We start from the raw sequence: 11,820 nt of genomic DNA on the forward strand, positions 1-11,820 counted from the left end.
CCTGAATGGGGTGATACCCCCATAGAGGATTTGCCCGCAATGTTGATTATCCAGCTATAACTGTCTACTGTATAGAGCTGCTCTCACCTAAGATCTGCTGCGCCTAGAATATTAAATACCCCAAGCGAGTTGAGGAATCTTGTTAAAGAAAGGAAAAAAGGGGAGGAAAAAAGGAAAGAAAGAATGAAAAAAAATGGGTGGGAGAAATTGAGAGAGAGACAGAAGGAGAGAGGGGAGGGTATGGAGGACAGCAAATTAAAAGGAAAACACTGCCCATGTCTTCACAAACTGAAAAGTCTGCCTCATCCAAGCTTGTTTGGAGGGCACAGGAGGTGTCTGTGTGAAGGGGACAATGTTATTTTTAAAGATCCAGCTTTATTAATACATTAAGAAAGAGCTCCCTTGGTAGTATGTGTTCTTACAGCTCTGTCTCAGATCCTATAAAACATTAATGCACTGAAAGCTGTTACAGAGATCTGCACCACCAGCTAGAAGCCTTTACCTTCAAAGGAGCTCTGTTATAAAAACGATTTTTAATTTTCTGGGAAAAAAAAAAGACAAGCTGAAATGAAGAGGGGGTTTTGGCACAGAGCTCAGGCCCTGGAAGTGGGGGGGCTGTGGTGTGGGATGTCACAGCCTGTGTTTTTTTGCAAGGCCATGGCACATAAGCATACATGAAATGCACTAGCTCACCACCCAATGAGCTAGCATGCAGTAGGATTTCTATATTAATGGAGTGGGAATACCCTCCACACACAGCAACTGGAGCTGGGAAAAAAAGCAAGAGGTCTGTTCTGGCTGACAGTAAGCACAAGGCATGTACACTGGAGCACATATTGGGGTCTGCAAGCCCTTGGTATGTAAGAGAAGATAAAACCAAAAAACCCTCAACCCCACCCCAAGCCCCCAGAAGCCAAAAGCCTCCATGCCTGGGGACAGACAGAACCCATGGCTAGAGAATGCCTCCTGCTGCATGGGTAGAGATGGTGGCATATGGTGACTTCAATCCATGCCCACGGTATCTGAGAGCAAAAATCAAGGTGTGAACTCAGCAGAAAAACCAGGTGATGGGAAAAGGTGTTTCAAAAAGGGGTAGGCCAGCCTGATAGGCCCATCAGCCTTGATGGAAAGTCTGTGGTGCAGTCCCAGCGAGGTGAGGTCACCTAAGGCATCACACTGTGACTCCTGCTCCCTCTTTTTAGGCCTTGACAGCTCAGCCCTAAGCTTACACAGTCAAGTCCGTTCTGGAGCATCCCATAGTTTACATAACTTATATTTTCCCCTCACAAGTATCTTTTAAGTTCTCCTTTTTAGCACCAGTAAAGGAGTTTAAAATGTAGGGAGATGTTTGTTGTTATTGTTTATGGGTTTTAATTTTTTTTTTTGTGAATTGTTGGCATATTTCAAGCAACAAGACTCATGGGTTGTGGGGTGATAAGTTGGGGTTTTTTTGCTAAATTCTTTTATTTTTTTTTTAAATTCTCACTTCAATTTTAATTCTTGAAGAACAGCTTTGACAACATATATCGCACTCATTATAAGAAGCAAAGGGTTATATCAAAAATTATTAGTATAGAATCACAGGAAACCTGGTTTGGAACCAGAAAAAAATACAAAACAGATATAGATACATAGACACAGGACAATTCTTTTATAATTATTTGGAAAATGTTATTTTCCCCTAATTCTCCTTTTTTTCCTTTATGCGCATATGATGTTTTAACTTTTACCAAAAATGAAAATAAAGACTAATATATTACAAAATGAGTAACAATGTTCATGGTAAGTGTTTGCGCATGGAAATTTTGTTGTTGTTTGCTTGGGTTTGGGTTGTTTTTTTTTTCGTTCTACACAAGGTTCAGTTCAGTTTCAATGCTTTTTTGTTTTGTTGGTTTACTGTACAGCATATATCAACAACAGTCCACAATAAATCCTGGAAGATCCAGTATCCCCTTCAGGTGTGATTAATATCCCCTCAATACTCTTTTTTTTTTTTTTTTTTTGTCTCTTTTATTAATATTATTTATTTCTTTTTTCCTCCTCTCCGAAAGAAAAAAAAAAAAACAAAATAGGCCAAAAAAAAAAAAAAAGGCGAAACACCACAACCTCCACGGACGACAGGTCCGTCCTTCTCCCCTCCACGGCCACATCTCTGCTCCCACTCGCCCTTTCTTTTGTTCAGTGTCCACCTCCCGGGCCCCCCCCGCACCCCGACTGCCCCTCTGTGCGAGCGTTCCCTTCTCCGCCGCTCCGCCGCCTCTCTGCCGGGGGTGCGGGATGGGCTCTAGGAGCACTGGATGGACATGTAAGGCCAGTTGAAGCTGCTCCCCGACAGTAGCATATCCCTGATGAGGGTTTCGATGGGGGTTTTACCTACCAAGCGGACGAAGAAGAGCTGCTCGATGACGGAAGAGGAGACGGTGCGCAGGGAGGGCAGCCGCAGCAGCAGCTTCCCGAAGCGGCTGGGCTGGTTGGGGTACTGGCTCCGCACGTACTCCTCTAGCGCGCACTGCGACTTCTCCTGGAGGCTCTCGATGTGCGCAGCATCCGACAGGCCGCAGGCGTCTGCCCACCGCACCGCGCCCGCGGAGGCAGCCGCAGAACGGCGGCAGGCGGGGGGAGAGTGGAGGGAGGAGGTGGAGGAGGAGGAGGAGGAGGAGGAGGAGGAGGAGGAGGAGGAAGCGGGGGGGAGATGGTTAGTGGCTGGGAACCACATGGGGAAGCGCCGCGAGGATGGGGGGCAGCCCAAAGGCGCACCCCCCATCCTATCCCACCCCATCCCGCGCACCACTGCCAAATAAATAACGTGACCTTGCTGTGCGTCGTCACCACCGTGGGTATTTTCACCCTGGATGCGACGGGGTGCCACCACCCCGCTCGTCCCAATCACATACACAAACACACCACCCCCCACACTTCCTTTCCACATCCCCCCCACCGACACTCCGCGCTGTCGAGCGTGGTTTCTGCTCCAGGGAGCCCATCACCGAGATGCTGGAAACCTGGACCAGCCCCCTTAAATAACACCGAGAGGAGGAAAAATAAGGTATTGGGGAAAATAATAACAATAATTAATAACGACAATAATATGATGATAAGCAGAGCCGCGCACAAGCAGAGTGAGACACAAGGAGTTTCTTGACATGGCTGCACATCACACAGAGGCAGCGACTGGGACCTGCAGCGGCTGGCAGGGAGCCGGCTGGGGGATGCTGTGGGGCAAGGGAGTCTCCTCTGCTCCTGCCTCGCTGACAGCGATAGCAAATTTGCCACGTCTTTGTGGGCTGTATGATAAATCCGGTGGAGAACGGCTAGGTTAGTCCTAGCTCACGCTCAGCAGGCGTCTGTAGCTTTCAGACACAAAGCTGGGGAGACCTGCAGTGGCTCAGCCTTGCCTAAATGAAGCCAGAAAGACTCTTTCCTTATAGGTCCTTCCTGCACCCAAACTGTCACATACGCCTTGCACCTTGCAGAACTACCTGACCTGGGAAAAGGTGTACTAGTCTGAAAGCAGAAACCCTTCACATCCAGGTATTTATATCTATACACGTTATTCTGTGTATATAGATACAAGCAGAGAGGTAGAGATGCATCTGTGCGTTAGCACACACAGAGACACATACAAGCACATATCCTATCTCTGAGAACACAAAACCTAAACCAGAGGATAACTGTGCACCAGCTGCTTGTGGAGGGACTCACTCAGGAAACTACAGTCATGGAAAAGTGGTGGATATGCCCAGATGGTTGAAACCATCCACATTGTTTCGAAGATTAATAACAGATATTAAAGACACCAAACCAAAACAGCAACCGAAAAACCTAACCAAAAACCAACCAACAAAACAGAAAAACCCCAGCCATCAAGACCAGAGCAAGGCGGTCAGGTAGCAGTGCAGTTTAACAGATCGAAGCCAGACTTTGCTAATATATAGATCCATATATGAATTAGTTAATGGGCCCCAAAAAGACATTGCAAAAATGTGAATGTAGAGTTGCGATGCTAGAAAGACACAACAAATTAACAAATTATTCAAAGCTGAAAATAAAATAAAATAAAATCTGTTGCACCGGCATTTCTGAAGCTTAAGTCTTCCCTTATTAAGAACTGACTTTACAAAGATTTCTGAACACCTCTATCTACAGTATTATGGCCTCGAGCAAAAATACAAATAAAACAAGCCATAATTTAGTAACTTCTGAGAAGGAGAACCTTTGACCTGAGCTGCGGACTTGGCATTCCTCAGACACACAATTATCTGAGCCAGGCTGCTCTGCTAATCCATACTGTACCTTTAATGCAATGATATTTTGCAACATCTAAAGCACCAGGTTGCAACATATATATCTATCAAAAGCTGGGGCCTGTTCTTGTTTGCAATACATATCAAAACCACAGACCTGTTCATATGTTGATAGCCACAAATCACATTCCATATTTACATATATCTTGCTATTTTACATGCATTATCTGCCCATTATGCATTAGGATCCTATTCAACTTCCAAACAATGCAATATGAAAGGGTCTTACTGACACCATGGCAGGGCTTTTTTCTTTATGCCCCATATGTCATACCCTTAAGGTTAGTAAAATATTTATCAGGCATTTACGATAAGTGCACCTATAAGTGCAGGTCACTGGACAATGTGGATGGGGAACTTGCTCTCTAAAAGGGCGTCAGCCTGGTGTGTGTGTGTGTGTTTGAAAAATTGGCCATGGATTTTGTCTTAGACCTCCAAAACCGCAGAATTTTCTTGTGCCAATAGTATGTATTGGGCTTCAATTATTTCAAATGGTCTGGCATATGCCTCTGCTTGGGTTTTCTTCCTCAGCCTTTGGTGGGAGTGGGAAGGCTTAATTCTCCTTTCAGAATGAGATTAAAAATAACAATAATTAAGGGATCCACAGCTAGATTAGATTATGCAGCCCGAAGAGGTGTAATGCATGAGAGAAATAATGCAATCTATGTTTACTGAAGGTGAATTATTATTCCGTCTCAGGAAGTGGGCTAATGTGAAAATCCTCTGTGTGCCTTGCTTTTTTATATGGCACTGTGTCAATAAGGGAAAGCTCTATATTTCTTCTTGCAGTGTATGAAAAAGAAATTATGTAAATAAATAACCATTACTGTTCAACACACTCCAGCCTTCCCCTCTGTAGTGGCGGCAGTGTATTTCATGTTACATGTTCAGAAGAGTTTAGTGTTCACAAAATATAGATGTAATCAGCTGGCATCTAACTAGAAATCAAAAGTTCTTATTGCACTGAAAATAGATTTATTTGATTTATGTTATCTGTCTCTGTCTCTTCCCGGAAACAATTATTTATGATGATGAAAAGGTAGATGTAGGAATTAATAATGCTAAAGTTTGGCAGGGGCAAAGGAGATGAAGGCGAGGAGGAGGGTACGGGAGAGAAGAGGAAAAGAGGCAAGAAAGGAGCTGGGTTTGGGTTACTAACCAGCTTTTGGATGGTGTCCAGAATTTTACAGACTGAATACATGCTCTCTGGAGCCCGAATGTAAAAACCACAACAGGAGAAATCCATGTCAGTTTTAAATACTTAGTCCTCAGTGAAGCAGTTTGGACAATATGCCTAAAAATGTCTTTTCTATCATTTAAAGTTTGTTTAAAAGTTGGATGACTTTGAGAAGGCTTCCCATGAATTCCCCTCTGAATATGCAATAAAAACAAGTTTAGTGAAAAGTGGAAATGTGCGGATGGGGGTAAGGGATAGTAGATTACTCCTGACAGCAGTATTTCCATTTTCTGAGATGTCCCGTGTGATTCTGCTCTGAAATAATATTATTTTTCCCCTCCTTCACTCTCCTCTCCACTGTGGGAAGGGGCTTCTCCCCTCACAAATGTTATTACATTTGTTTTTATTATATGTAAATGAAGGGCTCCTCTGAAGCCACTTACCCTTTTTCTAGCCAAGATCAATTGTTTTGGAAGTAAAGGTGAAGATTGAGGGGAACAAGGAGAGAAGAGAAAGAAGAAAAAATAAAATATTCCCTCAACCATATTCCCGTCAGGGGCAACCTCCTTCACAGGGCCTTTGGCGTGTGGAAGGGCTGAGGCACAGGCCAGATATTTTCCAAGCTCTGCTTGGGAAGGATCTCTCCAAGTTGGGTCTGGGGAAAAAAAAAGGTTCTCCTCTACTGTCCCTGTGTATTGATGAGCTCCCTGAAATGAATGGGAAAGTCTGGGAGTCTGCAGGCAGGCTGTGGAGTTAAATCACCCTGATAAATGCAGGCAGGTCTCTTTGTCACTCTTGAAAAACATGTTTCCATCAAGAAGACTTATTATGATAAAATACATTAAAATGTCGAGTTGGCTATTCAGTAAATCTTCCATTTGTTTTAAGATTTGCACATTATCCTTTGCAAAGAAATATTCCCTCCAACGCTGCGAGACTGCATTTGCACTGGAAGTAAAAGGGGGCAGTCACAGTACATGTCTCCGACCACCCTGCATACAAATTAGATACTCCTGTCTAAATAAATTATCTGATGTTCAAATCGATATTAATACTACATTTGCTATATTACAATATAGTGCAAATTTAGGAGTCATTTTAATACAATGTAAATACTATCTTTCGTGCTTGAAAGGCAACAAATATTGATGGATTATAAACTCCTCAATGTTAAACAAGGCCTTTGAACGATTTGCCATCTTTGTTCAGGAATGCTTTTAATTTTGCCTTGGCCTGGTTTTAAGTCACATTTATTGGAACCATTTAGTTATTGCTAATCAGGAAAAGAGGGGAGAAACTCATACAAGAGAGGAGCTACGGGATGGGGAGAGGGGATATAAAAATGAAAAAGAAAAAAGAAAAACAAGAAGGAAAGGTGGCAGTTAGCCACATCATGATGATAATTAGAATAATAATTTAAAAATTACACTGCCCAGACTCTTATCTTGCCCTGTTTCCATTTCATATATTTCCTTCACATAGTTCCCCTTGATGTTTATAAATTCTCCCTTGCAGGTTACAATAATAGTATACATATTATATTCTTACAGGCTATGACCAGAGCACTTCAGAGGAAATGCTAATGCAACTTTCCTGCTAGTTAATTCAAACCATCTATCACAGGGAAAAATTGTTAACATGCATGTTTCCACTGCCTACACTTAATTTGATTTTGGGTTTTAGTATTATTTTTTTGTAGGGGCTGTGTGTTAAAGAGCCAGTATCAGTGGCAATGAGGGAGAGGTTGATCCCTGGACCGGAGTGTACCCTCATCAGGCACTATGCTTTCTCGGCCTCCAGTCCCTTTCCTTTAAAAATAATTCTATTGAAATATTTTTCCTAATTTTCCCACTGGTGGTTTGGGGGGTTTTTGATTTTTTTTTTTTTCCAGACGTCTCACATCCCCAACCCGTCCCCTCACCTGAGGTGAAGAGGACGATGGCTTTCAGGCAGCTGTACTCAGCCGAATCGACGTGCAGTGCCTTCAGCTTCTCCACCTGTTCCTGGAAGATGCGGATGTGGTCCATGAAGGCTACAACGCGGTCGGCCGACATGGGGGAGGCGTGGAGGCCGGCGGCGGCCAGGAGTGGGGCCACATGGAGGGGCATGGAGCACTGGGCAGCATTGAGGACGAAGAGCTCGCTCCAGGTGAGCCGCAGCAAGGCCACCTGATCGGTGATCTGCAGGTCGGGGAAGAAGGGAATATTGCGGGCCCACTCGACGGCGCTGAAGAGCAGACGGGCGGCCAGCTCACAGATGTTCTCGATGCCCATGATGTTGTTGGGCTGCATGCACTGGCTGCCGTAGCGGGAGGTGGGGTAGGGCTCGGCCCGCAGCAGGAGGGAGATGTATCCCGAGAGATAGCAGTGCCCGTTCAGAGGGTCGCCGTTGGTCAGGGCGTACTGGCCGGGGTTGGGTTGGGTGGGCGGCATTCTTCCTCGCTGAACCGCTGACAAAAAGAAGGAGAGAAGGAGAGGAAATGTGCATCCAGGAGTCTCGCAGGCATCGCCCCGGCGCCGCTGCCAGACAGCCGGAGACAATGCCGGGCTTCTTCCCCTCCCCGCCGCCTCCTCGCCCCCGGCACACGCACAGGCACGGACAGACAGAGGCATGCGGAGCCGGGCAGCTGCCGCCGACCTGCGTTGCGCCCCCCGCCCGGCCCCTGCATCGGCCCCGACCCCTGCTCAGGCAGCCTCAGCCCAGCGGCAGCCAAGCGCGTTCCACCCCCCCACCCCCGACCACAATGCAGACAGGCTTCACAAAATAAACAGATTAAAAAGAAAGGAAAAAAAAAAAAAAAAAGCCAAGGCAAACAAGACAAATCCGCACACAACCCTCTCTTCCCCCCTCCTCTCTCGTAACAAAAGAAAGCCCCACACGTAAAAAAAAAAAAAAAAAAAAAAAAAAAAAAAATCAAAGAAATCCTCCGGGTGGTGAGAAAGTGGAGTTAAAAATCACAGCCAACTGTAAAAAATATTGCCAAGCTCTGTTGTGAATCCCAGCTCATTGCCCTGACAGCACTGAGATTTACCAGTAAACTGACATGTCGCTTTTAAAAACAAAATATTAAATAAAATAATTCATAAAACCAAATGCGTCCATATCTTCAAAAATACCTTGTCGTTACCCTTCAAGCTGGAACAGGTCGCAGCCCTCCAGCTCCCCACTGCTAACTTTATTACACAGAACCAGCTTTCCATAGAATCCCCCCCTCCCCCGCCCAGCAAAGTTTTCCCTGCTAAAAGGAAGAGAAAGGTTAAATATTATCATCGGGAAGAGGGAAATAAAACAAAATTGTCCGAACTTACAATAGCCAAACATTCGTGGAAAAAAAAGGGGACGGTGTAATTAATATCTTTGGTGAGCTGTTGCCACTGCAAAAGCCTGCAGTCAGCGTTGCACAGTGAATGCACAAGCTTGCAACTGCAAAAACACTGGATTCATTAACCATCTCCACACAGAGCGTAAGCATGCCTCGAGTCCTGAAAGCTGACCAAAGTTGTTGGGTTTTTTTTTTTGTGGTTTTTTTTTTTTTTTTTTTTTTTTTTTTTAGTGCGTGCGTGTGTTTTACTCCATCAGTGCCAGCGTTTGCAGCCGCTTGCCATGTAAACAAATGTAACTTCAGGGGAAGATACGGCTACTCAGGCTTGTACCCTGCACACACAGGCACACACCCGCACAACTGCACACGCTTGATGGCACAGACCCGCACACGCAATCACTCATGTTTCTGGCGTCCCACATTTTTCTCAACTTTCTCTTTTCTTCCCCAACGAGCCCTCCTCGCCACCCGGGCCAGACCTCTGTCCTGCTGCCCTCCAGCCTACCTCTCCCTCTTCAATCTACTTGTAAACCTGGCAGATATTTTTCATTTAGCTGCGAGCACCTTTCTCACTTTTTGTTCATTTTTTTATCCTCCTTCCATTTAAATTTTTTTTTGCTTGCCTCCACTCTCCCAGGTGCCTACCAACAGCCCCTGCAGCTACCAATGAAGCCGTCATGTTTGTGAGCTCTTTCAGATCTGGAGCAGCTTAATTCCTTTTCTTGCGGCATATAAAATAAAGTTTTAAAACCCCTGATCCCGCAAAATCAACTATTTCGCTGATATGACATCTTTAGAACATCTTTAACGATGGTCACAGGGTAAATTTTAAACCGAGAAGACACGTTTCTAGGAGAAAGGAGGGCAGGGAATCTCCCTACACGAGATGAGTATGAGCGCAAGGAAAACCACAGCAACTTTTGGAAAGGAGGAGAAAAAAAAAATAGCAGAGCAGTTGGAAATGGTGGGGATCCCGCTGCCAGATGCAGGCTGCGGATGCTGCTAAAATGAGAAGAAGCGGTAAAGAGGTTATAAATCGAGATTTGTATGAAGACTTTAAGGAGAGGGTGGAGTTTGATAAAGAAATATAATGAGCAGCATGCTAACAAAAAAAAAAAAAAAAAGAAGGAAAGAAGGAAAAAAGAAAGAAAGAAATGTCAGAAGTACAGAAACATGGTTCAGTCACAAACTTTCCTTTGAACGCATGGAATGAAAACAAGGCCAAATCTCACACAGAAGCACCCTCCGGGACACCGGGAAGCACAGGGAAGCAGGGATACAGTAGCACATTTCCTCCCTTTTTCTTTTTTTTTTTTCGCTTTTTTCCCTTCCATCTTTTTCACACCCTTTCCTCTTTCTCTAATTAGATGTCTTTCATCTTTCTTCCGGGAAAAATGAGCCTGAGAGATGAATCTACCGAGAAGTATTGCAGGTTTAAAAAGAAATGATGGGGTGGAAAGGGGATGGGGAGGGGGTGAGGGGGAAGGAAGCTGAATGGAATCACATCTCGTACGGGAGAAAGATGTATCTCCCCCCACCCTCCGGTCTCATGCCAACAATAGACAAAACCACATCTAAAACACGCACACGCACACACGCATACACGCGCGCGCAGGGGAAAGCGGGGATAGCAGCTAAATGATAAATATTTAGCAAGAAATTGTAGTAATAATAATAGTAGTAGTAGTAATAATAATCTATTATTATTATTAATAATAATAATAAAAATTCTCTGCAAAATGATCAGGAAAGAGGAGAGTGTGGCAGTGCCGGAGAAGGGGGTGGGGAGGAGCAGGAGGGAGGGCAGGAGGCACAAACCGAAAAGCAAAAGAAAACACCACCAACCACCATCGACAATAACAACAGAACCTGGTGCAAAGCTGCCAGATGGAGTGCAGGCAGACGAAGAGATTGACGTGTGCATGGAAATATATAGAGAGTCCTGGATTGCTACGAAGAGCCGTAAATATATATATATATATATATATATATATATATATATATGTATATATACATATATATACGTGTGTGTGTGTGTGTGTATTTATTTTTATATATTTATATTTATATGTGTGTGTGTTTGCACGCCGCGCGTTTGCGCGTGTGTATATATATATGTAATATGCATGTAGGTGCGCGTGTGTGCACGTACGGACAGGCAGACACAGACAGACGGAGAGCCCTCGCACACGCACGCCTGCACAGCCACGGGGAGAAGGGAGAGATAGCATAGTAGGGAAGAAATATTCACCTTCCCGCCTCATGCCCACTTTGAGGCACTTCTTGAGGCGGCAGTACTGGCACTGGTTGCGGTGGTGCTGGTCGATGGGACAGTTCCTGTTGGCGCGGCATGTGTAAGTTAAGTTCCTGCGGACGCTCCTCTTGAAGAAACTTTTGCAGCCCTCGCAGGTGAACTGGCCGTAGTGCTTGCCGCTGGACTTGTCCCCGCACACCACACATTCGATGTGCTGCTGGCTCTGCCCCGAGCCCTGCTGACCCGCTCCCTTGTCTCCGGCCGTGCCCGGCGTGGAGGGGGGTCCCGGCTGGCTGGGGGTCTGCGGGGTGTGTGGGGCGGCCGAGCTCCCCTGCTGCTGGGGCTGCTGCTCCCGGGCCGGCTGCGTCGCGGTGGGGTTGGGGCCGCTCGGATTGCCCCCGGCCACGTCTTCCTGCGGATCTCGCCAGCTGCTAACTACCATTGCCATATCTCGGGCCCAAAAAAGTGCTGGGGAGCGGCGCGTCTCGCTGCGGGCTGCCGGGGAGTGAGGCGGGGAGCGGGGGGGGTGGCGGCCGCCCGGGCGCCGGGGGCGAGCGGAGAGCTAAGGGACCCTTGCTGCCGCCTGCCTCCGCCTCGGCTGCCGCCGCCGCCGCTGCCCTGCTGCCGCCGCCGCTGCTGCCGGCTGGAGCCGCTCCTGCCGTTTTCTTTATTTTATTTATTTTTCGCCGCCGCGAGCCCCCCTCCTCTCGCTCCCGCTCTTGCTAATTTTTTTTTTTTTAGAGAGGGGGAGGGGGCGACGGAG

At 46.1% G+C, this 11,820-nt stretch overlaps 1 protein-coding gene across 2 annotated transcripts; it reads right to left on the reverse strand.

The window, feature by feature from the left end:
* Positions 1-2,284: 2,284 nt before the first annotated feature.
* On the reverse strand, positions 2,285-11,505 carry NR2F1 (nuclear receptor subfamily 2 group F member 1; the record flags this gene model as incomplete). 2 transcript variants are annotated; one of them, XM_082300933.1, is made up of 3 exons in its annotated part: positions 2,285-2,565; positions 7,403-7,930; positions 11,055-11,505. In XM_082300933.1, 3 exons carry the CDS (start codon positions 11,503-11,505, stop codon positions 2,285-2,287), a joined length of 1,260 nt encoding a protein of 419 aa, XP_082157059.1. The 2 variants fall into 2 exon arrangements, with proteins under 2 accessions (XP_082157059.1, XP_082157058.1); XM_082300932.1 differs by having other exon boundaries at positions 11,013-11,505.
* Between the last annotated feature and the right edge of the window lie 315 nt (positions 11,506-11,820).

Source organism: Coloeus monedula (genome assembly GCF_965178545.1).
Source record: "Coloeus monedula genome assembly, chromosome: Z".
Lineage (NCBI taxonomy): Eukaryota > Metazoa > Chordata > Aves > Passeriformes > Corvidae > Coloeus > Coloeus monedula.